Genomic DNA, 27,883 nt, shown 5'->3' on the forward strand with positions numbered 1-27,883 from the left:
TTCTATATATATGTTAGTTGTCCAATTAATTTCTTTCTATTTATAGTAGAGACAGGGTCTTGCTCTTTCTCAGGCTGGTCTAGAACTCATGACCTCGAGCAATCCGCCTGCCTCGGCCTCCCAGAGTGCTAGGATTACAGGCATGAGTCACTGTGCCCAGCCTAATTCGGATTAATTCTTGCAATTTGCCTGAAATTTGGTAATTTCATAGGATGAAAAATTAATATGACATTATAATGGAGCTAATCTATTATATGATAAAAAAGAAGTTGCTAGAGATCTTAGGGAAAATAATTTAAGAAAAAAGCAACTGTAGGGACTGAACTATGTCCCTCTCATATTCATATGCTGAAGCCCTAACTTCCAATGTGGCTGTTTTGGAGACTGGGACTCTGGGGAGGGATTTGGTATTAGATCAGGTCATGGGTGTGGGACATTGTTTTGATGGAACTGGTGTCCTTATAAGAAGAGGAAGATACCAGAGATCTCTCTTGCTCTGTGGGCATACAGAGAAGAGGCCATGTGAGGACATGGAGAGAGGGTAGCCATCTAGAAGAAAGGAAGAGAGGCCTCACCAGTAACCAACCCCGATGGCGCCTTGATCTTGGACTTGTGGTCTCTGGACTGAGAAAATAAATTTCTGTTGTTTAAACCACCCAGTTTGTGGTGTTTTGTGATGGCAGCCCTAGAGGACTAATACAGCAACTGAATTTGGGAGAGAAGCTGATTTGCCAAAAAGTTAGTATTTGTTAATAAATCTAAATAAAGAGTACTAAGAGGCAGAGAGAGAATTCTCTATTTTGCTAAATAAAAGTAATATGCCAGGAAGGTGATGAATTTCAAAGTATGCAATCCCAAAGGATTTGCTGTTAATATCCTAATGAAATGCTGAAAAACATGCCTCATGCCTACGTTATACCTGTCATTGGTAAAACAGCAGGGAGGGGGAAAGAGTTTGATGTTGTATGTCTAGCTCTGGATGTTTTATTCATTTCAGTGGGCTTTGCCATTCTGAATAACCCAAACCAGCTGGCTGGCCTTTCGTTTAAATGACAATTTCTCATACAGCACTTTATATTCCTACACCTCCTTTGTAGGTATTTATAGAAAATCTCAAGCAAGCTGTCTCAGGCTCATGATCAATGCAACCTCTCTGCTCCTATCACAGGGTTTTTGACTGGCCAGAGAGTGGCATAAGGGTAGGTTTTGGCTACTGGTTTCTATTTTCAGCTGTGCAAATGCTGTCATTTAAAACTCCTCCATTGGCAAATAGCAATAGTGTGAAATGAGGGGAGGAAGGGGGAACTATTAATAACATCTGTTAGGCACTCACCATGTGCCAGGTATTTTGCCAGGGGCTTTACACCTCTAATTTCATTCGATTCTCAAAACAATCCGAGGAGATAGAAATTATTATCCTTGTTTTAGAATGAGAATGGGAGTATAGAATATTAAAATAACTTACTATTAACAAGGTCACACTCAAAAGTGTTGGCATGAACATCAGAACCTAGGTCTGTCTGACACTAAAGTCCTTATTTTTTTCCTATCAATTTCTTCCCCAGATTTTCAACAATAGTATTCATTCATTTGATAAATATTTATTTAGTTCCTATGAATACTAGGCAATGTGCTAGGTAATGAATATTCTAAACCAGCTATCACATAGATGGTTATAGCTTTGAAATCCAATCTAGTGATTTCAATACCTTACAACATATTCATAGCTAAGAAGTGTTTGGGGGCAAAATGTTAAAAAGGTCCGTATTTCCTTTTCTAAGTCCCCTGTTGGTTTCTTCATTATAGTCTCATTAAGAATGAAAGCATTTAGTACTGTGCCTAGAATATAGTATAGTCAGTTAATATTTGTCATTTTGATTGAATTACTGTTATAAACAACTCAAAACAAAGTAAGACAAATAAATCAGTCATGCACTATAAAAAAAAGAATATAAAAGAATGAAAGGCTCTGTCAGGATTCTTACACATGTAAAAGATAGTGAGGTGCCTACATGCATTCTCCTTATCTAAACTGAAATTAGTTGCATAGAAATTGCCCTAACACCTCATCAAGTGAGCCTTAGATCTTATTAGTTTGTCAGTATACATGTCCTTACCCACGGAGAATAAATCAAAGCAGCCAAATTAATGAGATCTTCAGAGTGAGAGCTCTGAATAGTGCCCACTAAAGTGAAGCTAAAATAATCTGCCAAGAATTTAGGAAAAGCCAAAAGTAAGTGGCTTTTTATTTCCAATTCAGAAACCATCCCTTCCTCTCCACCCTCCTCTCTCCAATCTCCTTAATTTCTAATTGCATTAGAATTACCTAAGATAGGTTCTGCTCGAAAATTAAGTTAGGGCCTAAGAAATCATAACCTTGAATTCTTCTCCTGTGTTTTCTTTTTCTTTATTTTGTAAACGAGATGATACAACATAACTGAAGCTTTTAATGAATACAGTCTTCTGACAATGATAAATTTTATTCACATATAGGCTATGCTCCATTCTTTCCTACCTGGGAATGACCTAACTGGCTGTCCTACACCAAGTACAAGACAGTCCCTTTCGGTTATTAATGAACTCTGACTGGAGATAAATGAGAAAAGCCATGTCTACTGGAAATTAGTTATGCTTTGGAGTCATAAAAGCAAAGCTCTCAAATACTGAACATTCTCATAGGGAATTTGGGGCGGTCTCATTATTTATTTTGTTATTCCAACCTAATAGTTGCATTATTACTGTTCATAATGGCAAAGTTCCTGTGTTAGCAATATGCTCTAGAAGACCAAGATTGCAAAGATGTGGCATGTGTCTGCATGATACTTCTCCCCATCCCTGCACCATGGCAGACATCTCTAACTGATCAAGGCATACATCAGTGAAGTTGAATACAGCCTCAGAATTTTCTCAAAATACCACACGAGACAGCTATCATGAACTGACAGAGTTAGTATGAGTTGAAATCTATTTGCCCTCCTTGCTCCCGTCTAGATAAAAACTTTTTTTCTATTCAAAAATCACACAGACTTCCCCAGGTTCTACTGATATGCATTTGTAATGTTCTGATAGTACTTCCTATTTAATGAAGAACAGCATTTATAACATGAGGAACAATATCTCAGATTTTAGGATCTGATATAAAGACATATTAATCTAAATGAATGCATGGAAAGTTATAAGCCAAATTTAAGTAACTTTTTAAAAACAAATGATTTTGTCTATTTGAAAAAACCACTAACAGTATAATTGAATATTCAAAGCAAGCATGTGACATTGAAATTGTGTATTGTTTATATAGATGTCTGGATTATGTATCTATATTACATATATCCTAACCCACATAGTGAAACAGCATCTGGCAGCTTCCTGTAGGATGGCTCCAGTGATCCACACCTCCTGGTATTCACACTCCTGTGTAGTCGCCTCCTACATTGTACCAACGTTGGTCTTTGTGACCAATAGCATATGACAGAAGTGATGGTGGATCAGTCACTCCTGAGACTGGGCATAAAAGACACTGCAGCTCTTGTCTTTGTCTCTCTCATCCCTCGCTTTGGGGGAAGGCAGCTGCCATACCGTGAGCAGCCCCGTGTGTCTGTGACGGGGAGAGGAGCTGAAGCCTCCAGTCAATGGCCTCAGGAGTGAGCTTGGAACTAATGTTCTGGCCAGCCCACTAAGCCACTGTTCAATTCCTAGCCCTGCTAACAGCTTCACCACAGCTCCAAGAGACCCAGAATAAGTCAGTGAAGCCACGCCTGGATTCTTGACGCTCTGAAACTGAGTGAGAAAACAAATGCTGTTTTAAGCTGTAAACATTTGGAGAAACATTATGCAGAAGTAGAGAATTAATACACTATGATCATGGAACACAGTGAATGTGAATCTTTCAATAGAGAGAGAATAGAGTTCAACGAAAGCAGTTAGCAGCTACACCTAATTTATAAAATTTAAATTCAGTTTTACTAATAAACTTGATAACTCTCACAATAATTTTGTTATACTATATAACATACATACGAAGTATATGAACTTTTAAAGTGGAATCATACCAAAAGCTACTGTAAATCCGTACCGGTGTACAATTTCAAAGGCAGATAAAAATTGGGTGGAAAACTGGTCAAGTTAATCAGATAATTTCACTTACAGCATCCTCATGATATCAGACATTTTGTCATTAAATTTAAGAGTGCTCTGTAATCCTAGCACTCTGGGAGGCCAAGGCGGGCGGATTGCTCGAGGTCAGGAGTTCAAAACCAGCCTGAGCAAGAGAGAGACCTTGTCTCTACTATAAATATGAAGAAATTAATTGGCCAACTAATATATATATATATAAAATTAGCTGGGCATGGTGGTGCATGCCTGTAGTCCCAGCTACTTGGGAGGCTGAGGCAGTAGGATTGCTTGAGCCCAGGAGGTTGAGGTTGCTGTGAGCTAGGCTGATGCCATGGCACTCACTCTAGCTTGGGCAGAGAAGCAAGACTCTGTCTCAAAAAAAAAAAAAAAAAAAAAAAGAGTGCTGCAGCCCTCTTTCTCAGGAAAAAATAAGAAAAAATTTCCTACAATGCACTGATATATTATACACACACACACACACACACACACAGCAAATGATTAAACCTGCCCACATGCATATATGAATACATACATTGATATATACACATAGGTACACATAGACATATGTTTATTAATTCTATGAAACACTGGCTGTAGCAATGCCAACACTAATTAAATTTGTTTAAGCCAGGTAAAATGCTTTCTTTTCTTGCATCAGAACTTAAGTAGATGACAAAGTATTATTAGATGTGCAATGGACATGTGGATGGATAAAAATATTCAGTGAGGAAGGACTATGTTTGGTCTCTCTAGGGACAGCACTGGCAGTTATCCCCTTGCCTGAGGCTTGGCTTCCATCAGATGTAACAATTCAATTTCTGGGAAAACAGTGACAGATGCCAATTTCAGGGAAGAGATTATATGTATACAGACTGTCACCTCCTCTGGTGTTCTGGGAAAGTGACTTCAGTCACTATTCTTTTTAAGTAGAGGTGAGAGAAACAAAGATCTGAGTTTATTACTTGTTATTTCTTGCCTTAACAATATCATCTACCTGGTAAATGAACCACTCTCACCTCAAAAGCTAACACATGCTATCCAAGCTCAAAATTTTGGTTGGGGTAAAGAGGCTAAAGATTAAAAAAATTTAGAAAACACCCATAACTACTTAATAAATAGGTCCCAAAAGACTGAAGGTGTTTGCTTATGCATACTTTACTCATCTGGCAACACTGCCTAACTGAATGCAGCTGGTAGCCATGAAGAAACTCCCACCAAAATGTGAGAGCAAGGAGGGGGAGTGAAGATGGCTATTTGTGTCTATTTTGGGCCAGATGCTATGATAGGCTCTTTACATACATGAGCTCATTCATTTTGGACAGGAACCTTATGAAGTGCTAATATACTTTCCATTTTATAAATGTAGAGATTAAAGCCCAGAGAGGTTATGTAAATGTGCCTAAGGTTGTTCAGCTACTCTGTGGAGACACCAGCATTTTGATCCAAGTTTCTCCAAGTCCAAAGCCCATGCTCTTCTTTCTTTACACCAGATGGCCTTCCTGTAATCAAATCCACCTGCACCACGACTTACGTACTTGACTCACGTAAGCACCTCTGTGGTTCCACAGTCAAGAACAATTTGTAAGCAATTCAGATTAGCCTAATTATCTGGCATCCTGTCCTCTTCCAATAAGAAACTCCTGGGGAAGAAGGTGTGCAGAGGTCCTCAAACTTTTTGAACAGGGGGCCAGTTCACTGTCCCTCAGACTGTTGGAGGCCCGTTGGAGAGTGTGGTGCACATTCCACACATGTGCACAGTGGGCCCGGGACGAGTTGGCTGCTAAGCAGGACAGGAAGCGGTGGCAAAAACACCCTGCGGGCTGCCTAAATGTCCTCGGTGGGCCGCCTGTGGCCTGTGGGCCATAGTTTGAGGACCCCTGGTAGAGAAAAAAGGAGAATGGGGACAGGAGAAGATGGACAGGCAGACTGAGAGGAGCAAGAGATGACAGCTTTGTCTCTACTCTGGTCTATACAGTTTAACATTCCCTGGAGAACTTACTGTATTATATATAACGATGGATGTTCTTGAGGATTTTGTTCAGTGGCCTCTGCATAAGAAGGCAGGGAAGTATGTAACTCATATTAAAGTAAGACTTTCATCAAGAACAGTTAAACAAAACTAAGTCTTGATGCTTGAATGGGGTTAAGTTCTAACAGAAAACCTAACTGAGGCAAGCACCCCAGTCCTCCATGAGGCACTGCTGTATTGTTAGATTTTCTTATTTTTACTCTTTGACCTTTCTAATCGCCAGGAGATAACTACTTATTCTTAGGACTATGTTTCTATTCTGCTATTTAAAAATGGATAAAGTATAGAGTTCTACCTAAATCAAGATCTGTTCAAAATGTCTTTCTTGTCACAAGTCAGCATACTACATAAGGAGGCAGAGGTGGTGCAGCATGGGCATGTGTGGGTGGTGGCTTTGGAGCCAGACAGCCCTGCATCTGTATCTTGGCTCTGCAGTTTTACTACAGTATGACACTTTCTCCAAGTGTAATGGTTAGACAAGGATACCCATCATTGCTCTATGGGGAACAAATTTATTCCATCATCTCTTTCTGTTTTCCTTATGCATCAAGATTAAGGTCAAGGAAGAGGACCGATGGGTTTCCAAACACACCCTGTGGGGTATATTTCCGAGAGGAGCAAAGGGGACAGGATAAATGTAGCATCTCTTTCTATTCCTTCCACAGGCACTGTGAGTTAGGTCTCAGGGCTGCCAAGGGGCTTGTTGACTCTCTTTAGTTTCCTCTCCTTGGATGCTATTTTCTCTTGTGGTAAGAGTCCAGCCCAAGGCTATTGTTCCACTCTGCAAGGAAGAGTGGCTAAAGCCAATGGGCACCAGGCAATGAGACAAACCAATTCTCTGGCTGGCCATCTCTTGCTCACTACTTTTTCTTTGCTATGGGCAATTGTGCCCTTAGTATCCTTTTCTCAGAAAACACTAACTAGTTCTGACATTTAGCTTATACTGACAGACTGCTAAGCTTAGGTAAAGGAGTTCTCCAAAGGGTCCAGCCTCCTTTACTAACATTTTTCAAAGGCCTTTGAATATAGAACCCCAGTTAATAATGAGTGCTAGTTTTCCTTCTTTTGATCATGCATTTCTTTTGGGGACCCTCTAGGAGATAGGCATGGCTAAGGGCCAGATGAAGCCCAATACCATCTTAATAGGAGCCCAATGAAACCTACTTTTCACACTGTTAAGAGGATTAAAAAGGACATAATGCATAGAAAAATACACCTAGCATATTCCTTACTGTTAAGTGCCAGCTAGTGCTCAATAAATGCTCATTCCTCCACTATATTTTCCTTTATTAATTAAAAGATAATGTCCAAAAGAGAGAAAGAAACCCAACCCAAATTTGAATGTAGTTTTTCATTTTTCTCCTATTGCTACAGTAGTGATTCAAACAGTAACTAAATATGACTAATCCAGTATATCAGACAGCAATTTTCCTTCCAGAAGAAAGAAGATTCTGGAAGTGAATAGTATGGTATTAAATGTAATCTGCATATGGAATTCCTGGGTCCTCTGCTCCAAAAGTTCCTTTCTCCTTCACATGTTATAAACAACACCTTTGCTTTATTAATCACTTTTTGCTAGAGACCACCAGGAGAAAATACACCACAAAAATACTTTGCCAGGTTTATCCCTAGTTTTTCTTAAACCTTTTCAAATATGAAGCTTTTGAATTCTCAGTCTTTCTAATGGTCATATGATTTTTCATGTTTTTTTTTTCCCTGTAATGATGGTTTCCCCATACTGTAAATTAATGATGACTATTTATTGGGTAAAACTTTGGGTGTTCAAAGTTTTATGGTAGGTGCTTAACATTTAACAACTTTATGAAGTAGGGAATAGTCCCCTTATCTTATGATGACAAAAGTGTGGTTAAGAGAGATGTAGGAAGATGTGTAAAGTCACAGGGCTTGAGAATCAAGAATCTGGATATTGCTTTGTAAAATATCTGCACATCTGAAAGGACAGCTATGTCATGTCTCCCTTTTCCTCCCCAAATGCACACCAAGTATAATATACAAAGGAGTCAGTCTCCTAGGATCTTAGGAGTCTGTTGGGATTCCCCTTTGTGTACTCATAATGCCAGTTCTGACAGGAAAGGAGTTACCCAGAACGTAATAGAAGTATATCGGACTGCTTTGTCCAGGGTAAAACTAACCAGTCCCACAGCTAGAAAATGTATTCCTGTCCAGGCTTTCAAAGATAGGTCTCTATCAGTGACAGTCTAGCGCAGTAGAAAGGTCTTGGGGTCAGAAGACCTTGACTCTAGTTCTGGCGTGGTAATTTAGCAGCTGTGGATTTTCTGGCAACTACTCAAGGCTCTTATTTTCTTCATCTACAAAGTAGGAAAAATGATAGCTACACATACCTCCAGGGGTTGTTCTGAGAATCCACTGAGATAAGGTTTGTTTATATACTGTCTTATTTACCTATTAAGTTATTTATTATCTGTTTTTCTTACTATTATGTAAATTCCATGATACCAGGGAACTAGTCTATATATTCACCTCTGTATCTCCAGGGCATAGAACATTGCCTGGCAACAGCAAATGCTCAAAAAATATTTGCAGAATGAATGAACTGTGTGCATTGTAAAGCATTAAAAAATGTTGTTGATTACTATTAGTATTATTGTTAAGAATTTTTAAGACGTACAAAATGGATTTTTCATTAGAAACTAACTTTTCATAAATATTAATACTATTAGCCAGAAAGTGAATTCAGGCAGTCAGCATTTAAGTTCAAATGATGATCCTGTTTCCATTTTTTGATGTTTCCCTGGAAAATTATTACCATGTTTTCCCCCACATGATATCTGATATTAGCATTTAAATCACATGAATTGAAAATGGTGAGGCTTCATTTCTTGTTACTAATTTTTGTAACCTCCAAGAAGGTTTCTTGGTTTTGCTGATTATTCTGCAACTTCCAGGTTCTCTCCAGATGTGAAGAAAATTGCTTACTTGGTTGAGACGCTTGTACTTACTTGATGAAGTACTTGATTCCATCTGCTGTGTAAGCTTCCTCCCACCCATAAGGTAAACCTAGAGTGAAAGGAAACCAAAAATACACTTAATAAGATGATGAAGATAAATTTATTTCCTGGACACAAACCTCCCCCATCTTTACAATTATTTTAAGTACATTTCTTGTATAAAATAATTTTTTAGAAAGGGACAATTAAGACAATTCAGATAAGCTTTCATACTCAGCATCTTTCAAACACAATAAATAAGTCTTGAGCAGTTAACAATCTGCTTTAGTTGCAATAACTGGATTATGACTTGTCATTTACATGTGGTGAGCATTTTTGTCAGCAGGATTCAAGCAAAAATTTGTGTTGCAGCGGATGGTTTTTGCCTGGAGGCAGAAGGATGGACAAGATGGCCTCTGCTTGTCTATTCTGGCTCAAAGTTTCTTTAATTGGCTCCCTTTACATTCTTTCACTAAGCTCCACAGGGAATCATACATGAGTGCCAGATCAGCAGGGGTTTGAAAGTAGCTTTTGGATAAGACAAAATTCCTTATTAAGTTTGAAAGTTTAGCAAAGTGATTTACAATGGATTGTGGCATTTTACTTTGTTAATTAAGAATTTTGTGCACTAAACATAAACGGCCAAACAATTTGCTAAACTTAGCTTCCATTTCTGTAATGGGATTGAGAATAGTTAGCTATAAAGAGAAGGGGATTGACGTAAGCAAGCGATATTTGGCTATATTTCTGTAAATGAGTACATTTTGGCCCTGATCATTTCAAGAGATCAGCCCCATGTTGAGGCAGCCACATTCCCTTAATGTTCTGACTTGGGCTGGGACCCTTCTAGAACACAATGGTTTCCACCCCTCGGCTCCATCCCGGAGTACTGCTAAGGATTTTAATTTACCTTTTGGATCAGTTCTTTGACAATGGCTTATCATGGATTAGGTAGCCTACTTCTTTGGAAAGTAACTAAACTTTAACAAAAAATCACCGACTTTTATTTCCCCAAGTCTTGGCGAGGGGAAGAGCAAAAGTGCAGGAAGAGTAGTTACTCTTTCTGAATGAAATGAAACCTTTCTCTACCAACATTTGTTTATTAAAGAATATTCTTTGAGAAGCAGCTCTAAGGATGTTGATTTATTTTGTAATTAAGAAAAACAACAACAACAAAAAAAAACAAGCTTTGCTATATATTTATTTCCAGTCTTTTAACAAAAGTTGTATAAAATAAGACCTTGGGCAAAATTCCCCAATTATTTTCTTTGTATTCATTCTGTCTTCATGAATGAATGTTCCTATTCTAAGTAGAAAAGAAGCACTTCTGAGAACTCGGCATAAGCAAATGGCTGGATTCTTAAGAGCCCCTGAAGTGACTCTCTACGCACATCTCCTCTATTGTCCACGACGACTCACGCTTAGCTAGACAGGCCATGATAAACCGCTGCTGCAGCACCAGTTCAAGTGAATTTATTTTCTGTCTTCACACTTTCTGTATCTTTTTCACACATCAATTCATTCATCACTGACAAGGTCCCTCACCTGCAGGGAAGAATCTGATGACTGCACCTAAGAACCTTGCTTTCATGACAAAAATGTTCAGAAATACCAGGATTTCGGATCAATAAGCAAAGATAGCTAAAAGTTAAGTAGAAAGTTATTCTAATATGACTTTTTGTCCGGTAACTGACTGATTTGTCTGACCAGCACAATTATATCTATCTTCTAATTTCTTAATTCATAGATATTTTTTAATAAAAAGAAAAGAAAAATGTATACTTTAAAGATAGTATCTTTTAATACACAGGATCATTGAAAATTGAGATTGACATTGAATTACCATATCCCCTGTGCCATCATAATAGAATTCCTGCCTTAATTATTTCCTTATAATTATTAAACAAGAATTATAACTTCATGAAAGACTTATATAGTGACTAATTCATAAGTATTTAAGTCAGAATGGTTATTTAATGACTATAGCCATAAAGATATCCCTGTGTATGAAATTTTTATATAAATATAGTTTATTTTAGGATACATTCAATGTTCTGAGAAAATGTTTCTTTTTAGTAGATTAAACAGTTGCTTGTTTTTCATGCAGTTAATATAATCTGTAAAAGACAGACTTTGAGACTAAGCTGAAAGTACTTAATCATTCAGTAATAGAAAACACAATCACTCTCCAATTATAAACTGAAAAACACAATAGCTTATTTTATACAAAAAGAACACCTGATTTCCACAGGTTATGTGATTATGATAGACTCAGTTTTCCATTAGTAAAGGCTTTCATTTCTTTATAATAAGTCATTTGGATGTAATTATAACTTTATCTAAATACATTGTAATAATTATTGTTCCAAATATTAAAATATTTCTACATTTCTTATATCTTTATAGTTGTAAATATATAATGCTTCTATTTTTCCTTTTCTTTTCATATATTTTCTAAAACTGTTATGACAACTATAACCACCTATAATTTGTTTCTGATTGGAAGTGTTTGCTTATGAACCCTCATATAACATTCTTTCCATCAGAGATCATCTGTTTCCAGTCAACAACTTTATGGTGGTGACTCCAAAATCTGCATGAGTATCTTGCCAAAGTAACAGTCTTAAACATATTCAGCTTAGAATACTGGCTGTCACCTAAAACTCAACATATCCAAAACCAAACTCATCACGTTTCCATACAAATAGTTTCCTTTCCAATTTTTTGGTCTATTTATGTACCAAAGATTCTCTTTATCATATTTAGCCCACGTATTCATTCATTAACATTTATTGATTATTTATTATCTGGTCAGCATTTTACTAGATGCCCAATATACAGTGATAAACAAAAACACATGAACCTTGATCTTGTAGAGCTTTAAAAAATATCATAAATAAAGACATCATTAACATTAGGAATAAATACTATGAAGGAAAAGTATGGAATACAATGAAACAAAAACTCATAGCACAAAGGCTAAACTCCCTATAATACATAAAGAACTCCTGAAAATCAACAAGAGAAATATCAATGACAACAAAATAGGAAAAATATATGAAATATTTAGGACACAGGAAATACAAATGCACTTAAACATGTGAAAATATGCTTAACTTCACTCTTAAGAGAAATAGAAATGAAACTATTATGACTGACATAGTCATCCATCAGATTAGCAAAGATTAAAAAGTAATTTAAGGGTGTGAAGAGATAATCATTCTCATACTAATGAAGGTATAAACGTTTAAAATGTATTTATAAGGAGAAACTTGCCAATGTCTATTAATATCTAAAACCTTAATTGCTAGTAAGAATGGACATTTATTGAGTGGTTAGGTGCTAGACACCTATAGGTGTATCAGTCCACTCTTCCCTATAATGAATCTATGAAAATTACTGCTATTATCCTTATTTAGGAAATGAAAGAACTGAGGCACAGAGGTTTAAATAGCTTGCCCAAGGTCACACAGCGGGCAGATGGCAAAGCTCAGATTCTTTACCACTATGCTGAAGTGTCTCCATGTGTAGTATAACAGCAATTCTTCTAGGAACTTATCCTCTAGATATGCTTCTAGCACAAGATTGTTAATTGTAAAAACAAAAGATTGTAAATAATATAAATAACCATCAGTGGGGACTGATTAAATAAGGAAGTAATTTATATACCAATTTGGATGGGGTGGTGTATGTGTAGGGTCAAGAAAGGATCTCTGGAGGAGCTGGACTCATCCAGGCACAGACCTGAGGAAGAACATGCTAGGTGCAGTGAATGGCATCTGCAAAGGCTCTGGGATGGGGAAGAGCTTGGCACATTTGAAAAGTTGAGGGAAGATCACTGTTGCTGGAGCATGGCGAGGGACGGAGGGAGAGAGTGATATAAGATTTAACTGGAGAGGCAGGTAAATACGACTATGCAAGGCTTTACGGGTCATGTTAAAACTGTTTGGAAGTTTCTTAAAAAGTGAAGCAGGAGATCTGCGTCAGTTTAAGATGAAGCAAGCTGCAAGAGATTGTTGGTCCCACCAAATATGGATGTAAAGCCGCACAATCTAAAATAAAAAAAAATCTTTCTTTGTGTGTGTGTTCCTCAGAGACTTAGTTCCTCACTTGAGAGCTGCACCTCAGATGAATCGAATTCCAAAGGAAGCCAAGCCCCTCTGGCACAGCACAGACTCCTTTGTTTTTTGTGGGGGGGGGGGGAGGGGAGGAGTAGAAAACCTGCCATCTTCACCCTGCAGTGACATTAGGTAAAAAGTGACCTGCCGTTGGGGGACAAGTTCAAATTCAGAATCCTGTACTAATACACAGCAGAGTTTGACTTCCACAAGGAGAGGGGAAGGAAGCCCACTTGAGCACCACTGAGTAGGAGGTGGGATTGTTTGCCACTGGGGAGGGGCAGGGAGGCTGAGAAAGTCCCACCTTCTGAGACTCAGGTGCACAGGGCCTGCCTAAAATGGAGATTGGAGTAGGAAAACCAGGAATCTCTTCTCCTCTCCTCCACCCTCCAAAACCACTGCTAACCCTGCACTGAGTAAAAATCAACAGCCTTCTACAGCTGGGGGAGGGCAAGAGTGCCAACATTAAGCAGCCACTGTGATGCAGGTGCGGAGAGCCTGCTGATAGCTGAGGATAGAATGGGAATACTAAGAAAAAACCTCCAGCCCTTCAGACCTCACCTAAACACAAGGGAGTGGCAGGTCAGATCACCACTGTACAAATATGAAGTCTCTGGTGAACTCAAGGTATAGAGACAAAAAAATACAAACCTAGCCCAAATACAAATGAGACGGAAGCAACCTCCCCCCACACTAACAGCCTGACAGAGAAGAGACTTGCTCATTTCTGGATTTAAATATTATTTATCTCAGCCTCTACAATTTCTTATCTTCAATGAATGACATTCAATCAAATTATGAAACACATAGAAAAGCTATAGGAAAAAAAAGAAAAACACAGCCAAAAGATAAAACCACTAACACAACCAGATCCAGAGATGGACAAAATGTTGGACTTCAAATTATTATAATTTATACATTAAAAGATCTAGTGAAATCTAGCTACTTAGGTTGTATAACTGTAGTGATGCTCATCTGCTTGTGTATATTACACAGAAGGAGGGTGACTGAGTTTGTTGAGGTCTGGAATCTTGTTAAATGATGTGATAGAAGGAGAGAGGGCCAAGTGAGTTGAGGAAATTTGTCAGAATGATTGGAACAATGGACCACAGACCTTGAGCTAAATGAGCTTTACTTAAAAGACAAGTAAAAATAACAGTGGAGGCTGAAGAATAGAGAAACTGGAGAGGTAGAGTGATAAGAGATCTTAATGAGAACCATAAACCATGGAGTGAGCTGGAAAGATGGGAGGTTGAGTGAGAAAGTGGGGTGTTTGAACCAGTTCTGTTGATGTCAAGATTTGTGGTGGGAGTGGAGGACCACAGTAAAGTGGGAAAAAATGTCCTGGCAAAAGAGAACTGAAAGGTGACAGTGGTGAATTCACATGGATGATGGCAGGGGCTGGGGTAGGCAGAAATCTGGGGAATGAGAATTCTAAGGATAAAACCGACAAAGACAATACCATCAATTATAGACAGCTCAAACAGAGCCAGATTTATCTGAAAAATACTTGTTAGTATAATTGTTACAAAATCTCAAATACATTTAACTTTTGGCATACAATATACTGAGAAGAAGATGAGAGCAAGGAAGGGAAGGGGGGAGAGAAAGAGATATCTCTAATTCACAATTAATAAGGCTTTATTACAGAATATAACATTCTTCGCATAAGTGGAATTTTTACTTGATTTGCAGTCAGAAAATCACAATCTATATGTAATGTTCTTCAATTGTAAGTTCAATAAGCATGGGAAAGTAATAATCTTATGGAGTCTTCACTTTCTTATTTATATAGTAGTTATGATAATAGCTATCCTGCTAGCTTATGGAGTTATCAAGAGATGCTTATTTGATAATATAACTACACAATTATATACAAAAGAAGACCATTATTATTAATAGTAATGAAAATAACAGTTCCTTCTTCATTGTTTATGGTTCTAGTGATATATAGTGATTTGGATGCTTAACTTAGGAAAAGCTTTTAAATTATCTACAGGGGAAACTTCCATTAAGGTGTAGGCACATTTTTTACAACCCTTCTCTCCATACAGGAAATTATACAGTCTGTTTCACTCAGTAAGCAAAAGAGTAATAGAAACTAGTTGGTCACTCTGACCCTTATTCAACAATGTGATAGCAAATGTTTAACAACCAACTGGCTCTTTGGGGCAGGGAAAGCCTTTATTTGTAACATTTGCTAATATATGTAGTGCAAATACTCTATCATGACTGATTCAAGCTATTCATGTGATGTCAATACACTGTGATATAATATTCCCAGATGTAAATAAACTCAAGAACAAAGATAATAGTAAACTGTTGGAATAATTAGGGAGTGGTTACTTTTTAGTATTTATTACCTTTTCTTTAAATATAATATAATTTTCAGTTAAAACATTTTATCTTTAATAATGACTATGTTTGACAATCAGCTCACAACCTTCTTGCAAGCCAATACCATCCAGCTCCAACATACCACTGTAGTTACCCAGCTCTTAACTCCCTGGTCCTAACAGGAAGTTCCAAAAAGGACAGAAATACTGTTCCAAAGGATAGAAATACTGTTTTGTCTAATAGATGATTACATGAAACTGATATCAGTTTTTAAAGATGTAAAGAATTATTGCACTAATTATAAACTATGTATTTATCAAATGTTTACATAGAGCTTTCCATGTGCCTGACATTCTAGGTATTTTACAAATATTATAAACTCATATTCTTTCAACAACCATTTGAGATAGGTACTGTTACTAACCTCATTTTATAGTGGAAACAGGGATAAAGAGGTTTAAATAACTTGCCATTGTCACACAACTAATATATAGTGCAGTCACAATTTGAACACGAGTAATCTGATGTGAGAGTCTACGCCTTTAACTGTTGTTGTGTTGTTTCCATTTCCATCACTCCTGTTTGCATCGCCAACAACCAATATTATAACAATGAAACAATACTTTTGCCTAACATTGAAGAATAAAAAAAAAAAAAGAAAAAAATGTCCCCAACATCTCAATTTGTGCATTATCCAAAGCAATGCTCTTTTAAAAGGAACTGAAATAATTTCTAGGCTTGAACACAAAGCAGTCTATTTTAGAGACATTTTATGTTACATTTACGATTTTACAAGTTAATTTGTAGGTCTGAACTGGAGTGCCAATTTTAAAAGAACCACTATCTAATTTTCCTATGAAAAAGGAATCTATTATACTGAGAGATGGCTGTGACCTATAAATAACCAAACAACACAGTATTTCAAATATAAAAAATAATTTCTAAGAAAATAATTTTAAAAACTATATAGATTTTTCTGAATTGTCCTTTAAACACTCCTTAATATTAGACTTATGTAAATGCTGTATTAACAACTATGATTTTGGACCTGTGACTTGATTTTTTTCCCACCTGGTTACAAACACTATCATTGTTTGAAGAGAAAAAGAGCAGATGATACACACATACACACACACACATAAGGTAAAATATTTTACATGTTTTGTATGTCTCAAATTCAAAAGTTAAAATGTTGACATAATTAGAGATGAGTTATTTCTAGTTAGAAGTCACTCATCTGGAAAGCTAACAGCTATAATATATTAAAGGAATAACACGATAAAAATATTTCTATAGGTTATTTGGTGATTGATAGTCCTCTATCTACTTGTCACTGTTTTTTATAAATAAACACTACACTAGTATCCAGTTAAGGAGAAAGGGAAAAGCTAACATTCATGTTAGGCATTTTTTTTCTCAACAGATGCAAAACTCAGTATTTTTACAGTTGGAGTTCTTTTATTCCCAGTCAAATTGTGGGGTCATTTCCTTGAACTCTGATAGCCAGACATTCGAGAAGCCAGCTTAAATGTTCTTTTACACTGCTGTTATCCCCATGACCCAGACTGAAAATGAGAATGTAGGACTTCACCAGCAGTTGTCTCTGGGCATTTATACAATGCTGGGGGAATGATCTGGGCTAAGGTACTTTGATTTGTTTTGCTTAAAATCAATAATATACAATGGACTTCATTCTGTGCACTAATAAAACTCAGCACAAATCTTGCTATAGCTTTCCTTACCAGGCTGTGAGATCTCTTTCTGCATAATCAGCCTAAGGAGGGGGTGGAAGAGGAGGACCAAATAATCCTTTCAAACTCTATTCTGCTATGAAAATCTTTGTTTCTGACTAGTCATCTAATAAATGTAATCAATGTAAAGAGCAACTATGGACAACACATCTGTTTTTTCTTTCCCCAACTCTCCTATTTCTAAAGGGCTCCCTACCCCATACATAAATTTCTCCCCAAATTCTGAAGTTCTATATAATTGTTTTGGATGAAATAACTGGACAAAAAAAAAAAAAAAAAGAACACAAATCTAAGTGAAAATTTGAGCCCAATTTTGTTTTACAGTAAAGCATTTTTTTGGACATCTACTATATGTCAAGCATTAAATTTGTTATGGTAAGAGATAGTTTTTGCTGGTTATTCTTATATAAATGTTATATAATATCATGTGTAATTCATTAAAAAAACTTTCAGTTTATCCACCCTATTCTCCTAGCAGATGACTTTGCTTTTTACCTCACTGAGAAAAACAGAAGCAGCAAGAAGAGAATTTCCAGATTCCCACCAAAACATCCACTAACATTTCACATACTCTACTTTTCTCTGTGCTCGTACCTCAGGCAATTCTCCCATCTTACTCAAAACTTCAGCCCAACAATTGTCCCCTCCTCTCTATACTAGATCACTGCCATCAGCCTAAAATTGAGCTATAACATTTAATATCTTCTATTAAAAAAAAAAAAAAGCAAAACTTCTGTCTTGATTTCACATTTCCTTGCAGCTATTATTCCTTTTCTCTGTTCCACTTTACAACAAAACCCTTTGATGGATTTGTCTACATTTAATTCCCCTCTTCCCATTCTCTTTAAAATAGACTAGTCAGGCTGCCATTCACCCCATGCTACTAAAACAGCTCTTGCCACTGTATGTCCAAAGGTCAATTCTCAGTCCTCAGCTTTCTTCGCCTATGACTGTATGTGACACAGTTGATCACTGCCTCCTCCTTGAAACACTTTATTCATTAACTGCAAAGATAGAGCTTCTCTCAGTTCTTTCATCACTGGCTGTTTATTTTCTGACTCATCTGCTGGTTTCTTCTCGTCTCCCCAATCTCTAAAAGCTGGACTGCTTCAAGCCTTGGTACATTAACCCCCTTCTGTCCTTACTTTTTATTTTCTTTGTCTTCTTTTTCTACTTACACTCATTTGTTAGGTGACCTGATCCAGCCTCTTGGTTTAAATATTATTTATACTCTGATGAGTTGGAATTCTATATTCTCAGCCTGGATCTCTCTCCTGATTTCCAAATTGGCAAATTCAGCTGCATGCTCCCCCCTCTACTCTGTCTACGAGCATCTCACTTTTAAACTGAAAGTGTCCACTACTGTTCTCCTTAAAATAGGGAAGGTGCAGTATTTATATTTGAAATCTAAAAAAGTTGAACTCATAGAAATAAATATTAGAACGGTGGTTACCAGGAATGGGTGGTGGGCAGGCTGAAGGGGAAGATGGAATGCTGGTCAAGGTTACAAAGTTTCAGTTAGACAAAAGGATGAAGTTCTGTTGATCTATTGCACAGCATGATGAAGACAATAATAATGTGTGGTGTATTTCCAAATCGCTAAAAGAGTAGATTTTAAATGTTCTTACCATAAAAGGAAAAGATAAGTATGTGAGGTGATGGATATATTAATTAGCCCAATTTGATCATCCCACAAAATATACATGTATCAAAATATCTTATTGTATCCCATAAATATATACAAGTATTTGTTAATTTAAAAAAAGGGAAAAGGTAAGCTTTCAAGGAAACATACTTACTTTTCGTGTTTTTATTAGTTTTCTACTCTTGCATAACATATTATCAGAAACTTAGTAAGTTAAGACAACATGTATTAGCTCAAAGTTCTATAGGGTGAAAATCTGGCATGGCATGACTGGGTTCTCTGCTTAGGGTATCACAAGGCTGAAATCAAGGTGAAAGCTGGGATGAATTTTCATCTGGAGGCTCCGGGGAGAAATTTGGAAGCAAATTCCATTTTTGCTTTTGGCAGAATTCTGTTTGCAGTTGTAGGGCAGAGATGCTCTGAAATTCTTGCTTGGCTATTGACCCAGGGCGCTCTCCGCTCCTAGAAGTAGAGGGCATTCCTTGCCACGTAACTCCCTCCATTTTCAGGACAGCAATGGTGCGTAGATTCCTTCTCATACTTCCAATCTGACTTCCCTGTCTCTGATTTCTGGAATCAGACTTAAATGGCTCTTGTAGTTCAAGCCCACCAGGATAATCTTCCCATTTTATTTTATTTTATTTTATTTTATTTTATTTTATTTTATTTTATTTTTGAGACTGAGTCTTGCTTTGTTGCCCAGGCTAGAGTGAGTGCCATGGCATCAGCCTAGCTCACAGCAACCTCAAACTCCTGGGCTCAAGCAATCCTTCTGCCTCAGCCTTCCGAGAAGCTGGGACTACAGGCATGCACCACCATGCCCGACTAATTTTTTCTATATATATTAGTTGGCCAATTAATTTCTTTCTATTTATAGTAGAGATGGGGTCTCGCTCTTGCTCAGGCTGGTTTCGAACTCCTGAGCTCGAGCAATCCACCCATCTTGGCCTCCCAGAGTGCTAGAATTACAGGCGTGAGCCACCGCGCCCGGCCTCCCCATTTTAAGTGAACTAGTTATATATGCAAAATATCTTTACAGCTCTACCTAGATTAGTATGTGGTTGAATAACTGGTAGAAGGCATGTATACATCAGGAATGAGGTATTTTGGGGGCCACCTTAATGTTCTGCCTATCACAATGCTCATATTATTTATTTCATATAATATCTAAATCAGAGGTAAGACACTTTTATTTTGTTCCAAGGAAGGGAAACATCACTGAGGAAAAATATATCAAAGGCCATACATTATACAAGTAAAAATAACTTCATAACTAATTTTATGGTTTATTTAAAGAAAGAGGGATAAAATATCAAAGTCATCTATAATTTAAAATAATCATGGGATTATAAATATTTTCCCCAATAAATCCAGAACATTAAAAATTAGTTTTCTGTTTCATTCTGTGGTCAGTTAGTGAGGGAGAGAAAGTGATAAAATAGAAAGGGGAAGAAAGAAAGAAGGAAGCTAGCAAAGGAACGAGAGGCCAGAAGAAAAGAGAGCAGAGATTTAAAAGAATGCTTATGGCTCTTAAATAAATTGACTACGAAATCTTACAGTTGTGTGCACAGTTATAGACAATATAAAAAAAGAAGGAAGAGAGAGAATACACAAAAGAGATTAATGGGAAGCTAAAATTAGGCACAGTAAAGTTGGGCAGGTGAAGTGACTTTGGGGGTGGTGGACTCAAATCTCCAGATCCTACCTCTCAATGTGATCTGGAATATCATCCAGCCTAGCCCTGGTATGGTTGATTAAAACCTCCCTCACAACTGTTTAGTATGATAACTTCCCAAACATTTCAGCAGTGCCTCTGCCTGGCTCCTAACCTGCCCAGACTCTCTAGATCTACAAGAAACTTAATTCAAAACTTTTGCTAATAACATTTGTTGAGTGTCTATTATCCAATACATGGTAGAATGGTACTCAGGTTCAGAACAGTGCCTCACACACAGGGGCACTCAAGAAAGATATGTTGACTGACTGCAGAAATTTGCCTCCCATGAAGATCGATGGTTCAGTGAATCTTGCACATATTTGAAATTTTACTGTTGTCATAAGGTCTTTGTACTCACCAGGGGACCTTTTTCACAAATATTTTCACAACTGTTATTTGTGGATTTTGACACCAGGGTATTGGAGGACCAACAGACACACACTTTTAGACACGCTATCACAGATCAGACGAAATGAAGTAAAGATCATTGATGTTTCCCACCTTGAGTATACATAATGCCAACTCTAAATACCACTAATTCATAATCATGTAGCATTTTGCTATTAACATCCTTTTTTGTTAATTCAAAAAAGTTTATATGGAAATCAGCTAATGAGTTCATATTTCTTCCATGTAAAATTTGAAAAAAATCATAAGAACAAAATTTTCTTCAGACATAAAGATTTATTTGAAGTTTTATTAAATATATATATTTTTAAAAGATTTAAAGAAAAGCAATAAAAACAACTTCATGGAAGAGGTAAATTTTTGAAATCATAGCTCTCATGAAGTCAGATAAACTCAATATTGTTTGTATTAAAGAGTTAGAAACTCAAATAAAAGTAATCCAAACCTTGCTTTTTCTCTTCCACAAAGAACATCAGTTCTGACTGTATAGTTTGGTGACACTTAAAAAAAAATTAAAAATCCATAAGATGGCATTCAAGATCATGTAAAACATATACTCTCAGAAAAACATGTCCTTGAATGTTCACAGCAGTTATATTCATAATTGCTCCAAACTGAAAACAACCCAACATCCATTCATTGGTGACTGGATAAATAGAGGCTTAACAATACAATGGAATACCACCTGGCAATACTGACACCACTGATATACAACATGCATGAATTACAAAAGCCCTATACTAAGTGGAAAAAGGTGGACACTTAATAGTCTATTTACATGAAATTTTATCAAAGGCAAAACTAGAGTGACAAAGCAGATCAGTGGCTGCCTGGGACAAGTGGTAAAGGAAGGGACTGATCACAAAGGAGCATATGAAATGGTTGAGGTGATGGAAATGTTCTAGAACATTACCATGGTAGTGTTATACAGCTGTATATGTTTGTCAAACTCACTGAATTGTATATTTACATTTCGTTGTATATAAATTACGTCTCAGTTTGAAAAAGCAGGGGGAATCTCTTGAAGCAGCAGTATGAACAATCCCATTAAGAAAAATTTACCCATTCAAAAAGCAGCAGCATGAGCAAGCAATCCAAATACAAAATGGCTACATCTTCCTTTCATGTTCTGTCAATCTCACTATGGACTATCCACTGAGCTATTTCTTGGAACACACTATAGACTTCATCTATGCTTTTCCAGATACTGTTCCTTCTACATGGAATACTTGTCACTGTGGAATATAGTCACTCAATAACCACTTTTGAATGATTTGAAAGACAATAGTCATGTGCCAGAATCTCCTCATCCAGTTGCCAGCAGGTCTCTGATTTAGCAATTTCTTCAGTTGGGGAGTCTATTGAGAATTTTTTTCTTTTGATGTAAAATTTGCATATGATGAAATACACAAATCTTAAATGTATACTCAGTGAATTTTCACAAATGCCTACACCTGTGTAACCCAAACCCCTATTAAGAGATAGAACATTACCATCACCCCAGAAAGATCCCTTTCTGATTGATTCCTACTTCTATTCTCCCAGAGGTAGCCATTGTTCTGATTTTTTAAAAGGTATTAGGGTTTTTACTTTTAGAATTTCCATTTAGTTCTTTAAAAATTACTTCCATTTCCCTGCTTAGATATCCTATCATTCCATTCATTATGAGCATGTTTTTCTTTACCTCACTGCACATAGTTATAACAAGCATTTTCAAGTTCTTATTCCAACATCTGGGTCTTTTTGGACTTGGCCTCTGTTGACTGTCTTTTTGTTTGAAAATGAATTACATTTTCCTGTTTCTTTTCACACTGAATAGTTTTGGATTGTAATCTAGAAATTATGAATGCTATATTGTAGAAACACTAGATTCTGCTACATTACTCTGAAGAGTGTTAACATTTTTGTTTTAGCAGGAAATTTAGTTGGCTGGACTCAAGCTATAAGCTCTGTTTCTTAGGCAGCAGCTTAAATCTCAGTTCAGTTCTTTTTTTCCTCCCTTGGTTTAGTCGTTTGCAATGTCTTGTACTTGCACAGTTTGGGGTCAGCCAGAGACATGAACGGAGTTTATACATAGAATTTAGGAGTCTGTTTCTGGCTCTCTCCTTCCTAGGATTTCCCCCCTCACTTTCCAGCAGTGAGGTGGGAACTCAAACTCCATCTTCTAGTTCTACAGGCCAGAAAGACTGCAGGTTATCATAGTTTTACTACCCCATGGGTCCTGCTAGGGTTGGAGTAGGGTGGGGCAAGCAAAGTGTGAGGGTACAAAATTTAAGGAGGCACTCACCATTAGGCTTATGCAAGTACAGAGTCAGTACCTGGGACTGAATGCTACCTTAAGAGGGAGGCATGCAGGATGCTTTGCTTGCCTCACCCTAGTCCCAGGGAGGGTTCTGCCATCAACCTAAGTGTAACAAACTGGAAACTTATCCAATGTTAGGTCCTTCTTCCAAGTTGTGACTAATCTCCAGAATCTGCCGGCTTTTATTTACTCTCCAGAGGCTCCAGTTTGTTGCTTTTTTGTATTTTGTCCAAGGTTTATAATCAGTTTCTGTAGGATGGTTAGTCTGTCAGGAGCTCATTCAGCCATACTGTAAGTGGAAGTTACAGAAGCACAAAAGTTTCGAGTACAACGAGATCTTAGGAATCCTATATTCAATTGTCTCATGTTATAAATTGGAGACTGACACCAAAATAGAGTTTGTCATAGGGTCAATTATAGGAAAGGACAGTAATCTAAACTTAAAATCTAGTGGTCATCCACTATAGCACTCTGCAGCAATGCTGAATGGAAAGAGCAGCTTTTGTACAGAGTGTGAAATGTTGCACTCAGACTTCCCTTTCAAATGTAAATAAATTGAATACTAACTCCCAGTTATTAATTACTGCCTGCTTAACAGTTTGGTATAGATTGAATGTTTCTGTCCCATCAAATTCATATGTTGAAGTCCTCATCTCTGCTATGGCTGCATTTGTAGATGGGGGCTCTAAGGAAGTAATTAAGGGGTAATTAAGGAAGTAATTAATGGGGGTCATGTGAATTCACAGAAAGATGGCGCCACCTACAAGACAAGACAAGATAGTCCTGTCCTCAGAATGAAACCTACACATGATGTAAAGAATCATACCTTCCAAAACAGCACAAAAACAAGCACCAGGCAAAAGTAAGGCCAAACACATATCCCTTATTTGCAGACTAAGCTTCTGATCCACCATAGACCACCATGGACCTACTTATCTTTTCTTGGTTTTCACACCTCCTGGCCTCACAGCCTACCCTATCATTTGGTCTTCCATTTCACTTCCTTAGTTACCCACACAATGCTGTTTTTCCCATCTCTTCTCATGGTATCATGGGGCCTCACTACTTTTTTTACCTAAACATCCTGGGAAGGTCTTTCCATGGTGACCTGGCCCAGGATAATCTTGTCATATCTTAGGCTGACCCCATCCAGCCTAGCCTAGACTTGGAGTAGTAACCAATCATTATGAAATAAAATGTTAATGAAATTAGGAGGCATTAAGTACAGTTAGGAGTATATTATCTACCAGAATTTCAAGTCACATTTCTCATTTTACCCTATTCTTTTATCTCTTTTTTGTTGTTGTTCATTGCTGCTTGCTGTTATAGTCAAGGCAGTCTATTCTTAGGGACATTAGGTTCCAATATTTCATTTCTACATTCCAACTTTCTTTTATCCCTGCTCTTCATCTGGAAGCATTGAGAAAGACAACTTATCTAATAAGAATGAGGAGATAAGAGAGTTATTTCTTATTTGATCAGTGATGGTAATTTCTGATAATTCAGGATAAAAAATTACATGTAATTATAAATAGTTCAATTTTTATTGCTACATAAAATTGATTTGGTTTGGCTGATGTAGACAATCATTCCAAATAAGACTAGGTGCCAGTTTTGCCAATTCTTCCCTTACCTTTACACTGTCATACACAGTTGTAGTAAGGCCCCAAAGTATTTCTTTTCTTTTTCATTTTCTTAACAAATTACTGAACAAAAAGAAAAGCTATGTTTGGGGATCCTGATATCAAAAGTACTTTGGCAGGAGATTATCTGACTACTAGGTTGGATTTTTGGGGTTCTGGGTAATGTAAATTTTGGGATTGGAGTTTGAGCAAACCTTTCTTTAAAAAAATTGTATCTGCTATAATTAATAACAAAAAAGGATAACAAATAAACAAAAGGAATATAAACTCCCATAAATATGAATCAAACAAAGGAGGAATTAGAGAAGTCTCTTTAAAAAAATTTAGTTTCCTAGTTTCAAGTACACTTTGATTTGAGATAATGTTCTTTAAGGATATATTTTAATAACTGGATAAAATACTTATAACTCAAGACTTTATAGTTAAATGAGTACCTCAAAAAGCACTTAAAAGTTCCTTCTTTTACCTTAAGTAATCTCTATTTAATTTTAATATTTTAATTTGCTTAGGAAGTCATACATGAACACACATATATATACATATCTAAGTATGTAAGTTGACAATCTAGAGATACACTTTTGATTGCCTCTTGTTATAATTTTTATAAACCCAAACTAGATGGAATTTAAATTGACTCCTTTCTATTAATTATAGAAGTAGCTGCAAGGAGTAATATCTACATTCATTTTTAAATATAGCCATACCTGATAAAAAGTAAATATAAAATGTTCCAACTCCTCTCAACTTTTTGTTTTTTCTAATATAGGCCTCGCTCCTTCACTTATCTCTGCATTTGATCAGGCTATTAACTCTGCCTAGAGTTACTATTAATAACTTTCTTTTCTTATCTGCCTTGTAGAATTCTGCTCATCAATCCAGCACCAGCTTAAATGAGAGTTCCTCTGTGCATCCTCCCCCAGAACCTTTGGCAGAGCTCATCTTCCCATCCCCTGTGGTACTTCTGTGGTTTGTACCAGTTTCTATCATAGCACTTAACACTCTTCCGTGGAAAACATGAGTTCCTTGAGGACAATGATCATATTTTTATCTATCTTTGTATCACGTTTTGGTACACAATATGCTTTGGTGCATAATAAATGTTGAACAATGGTTTATTGAGTATTTACATCCCAAGAAGTAAAATACCTTCAGATTTTTTAAAAGCAGTATTATTATCTGGTGAGATTTAAAAAAAAAAAATGTGGCATATTCATTAGGAATGCTTTCAGGTTAAAGTGACAGATAACCTAACTAGGTGGGCAAACAAACAGGTGTTTATTTTTAAGGAGCATGGAGGTTGCTAGACAATAATAACACCAAGGTCTTTGGTTCCTTCCATCTTTCTACTCTAGTATCCTTTGTGTATAGGTGGTTCATCCTTACACTTTACATCTTGTGGTTGCAAGAAAGCCCCCAAAGCTATAGGTAACATATCCATCTTAAAGGCAGGAAGAAAGGCAGAAAGGAAAAAGAGGTGGTTCCAGCTCCATCGGTATAGGTCTAATTAATTGTCCAAGATTCTTGCTCATAATTGAGCCAAAATTTGTCTTACTGTAATTTCTGTGTGATCACCTGAGACTTAACTACTGATAATAGATATAATAATTATGTCTTGAAGCAGTGTACGTGTTTCTGGCAGCAAGGTGCCTCCTAAGCAACACACAAGAAATAGAATGGCATGTAACTCTTTATAGGTGGAGACAATGAACATTTTATTTGGTTGTCAGACATTTGTGTGAACATGCAAAATCCTGTATTTAAAATTCAATAAATCAAATCTACTTTAAGAGTATAATTTATAAACCCTAGGAATCTTAACCTTCATTTCTATTTTTTCCCCATTCTTCTATTATTCTCTACTTTATTACCTACCCATTTTGTACTGGTTGATGTGGGATCATTTGCGATCCCATATTGCTCATTGACAATTAAATATGAAATTTTAATTTAAAATATTCTTAATTATTCATAAAACTCAAATGCTTATAGATAAATTTATAGAACTACCAGAACTGATATTTAAAAGGTATCATGTTTTCTAAGCATGTTGGGTAAGGTCTGAAATTAACTGTAAAGAGAATTTCAGAGAATCAGAAGAGGAACCCCTTTAATTTATGATATTTTCTACTTGAGAAGTATAATTTAGTAACCTTAACTGTGATTATATATTAACAATAAAAGTGAGACTATAATGTTGATTTTATTTGATGGGTAAATGTATTTTTAAAAATTTTCAGTACAATTAAAGCAAAGAAATAAAAATGCTAGGTATAGAAACACAATATGCATATGCTTAGAAAATTTAAAATATCCAAAGACCCATTTTCCTTATTGGAGGTATTTCAATGTAACCACAAAAGAAAAGAAATAAACGAATATTGTAAGGTTCCATTTGTTCAATGATAATTTGTCAATACATTTTGGTAAATAACATAGACTGAGTTAAAATTTGTCTTTGTATTGGATAAAGTAGAAAATTAACCATCAAAGTATCATATACTCATGGATACGTTTTTATTTTATATATTTATATATTTTCTTTTAAATAAAAAATAACTGTATATACATTTGCCAATCTTTATTAGGCCAAAATCTTTTCTTTGTTGGTTAGACCTCTGATTAAGGTTCTGTATTGTTCTTCTTATTCTAGGATTCTTGTATTGCTCAGAAACTGTACTAAAAATGCATTGGCTATCATTTCTAGTTTTGGTTTATTTAAAGTGGACTGAGAATTAAGAACAGTTATGAAATAATACAAATGCAGAATCCTTTGACTTCTATAATTTTCCCCAAATCTTTCACAGATGATTCCCTCATATCTAAGCGATAGCATTATTAATTCACCATTATC

The 27,883-nt window shown here is 36.4% G+C and overlaps 1 protein-coding gene and 1 long non-coding RNA gene across 3 annotated transcripts in view; one reads left to right on the plus strand and one right to left on the minus strand.

Annotated features, from left to right (window-relative positions):
* Window positions 1-27,883, minus strand: part of STXBP4 (syntaxin binding protein 4) — a 135,794-nt gene that overhangs the window by 12,871 nt on the left and 95,040 nt on the right. For both annotated transcript variants that reach the window (XM_012766270.2, XM_012769972.2), the window contains one exon: window positions 9,124-9,181. In XM_012766270.2, coding sequence (XP_012621724.2) covers window positions 9,124-9,181 — 58 coding nt within the window. The remainder of the gene's footprint in view (window positions 1-9,123; window positions 9,182-27,883) is intronic.
* LOC105877033 (uncharacterized) lies at window positions 8,455-25,979 on the plus strand. Its single transcript, XR_001157024.3, has 3 exons — window positions 8,455-8,540; window positions 9,070-9,175; window positions 25,892-25,979. It is a non-coding gene; the product is annotated as an uncharacterized LOC105877033 (long non-coding RNA).

The sequence above is a fragment of the Microcebus murinus genome, chromosome 18 (genome assembly GCF_040939455.1).
Source record: "Microcebus murinus isolate Inina chromosome 18, M.murinus_Inina_mat1.0, whole genome shotgun sequence".
Taxonomy (NCBI): domain Eukaryota; kingdom Metazoa; phylum Chordata; class Mammalia; order Primates; family Cheirogaleidae; genus Microcebus; species Microcebus murinus.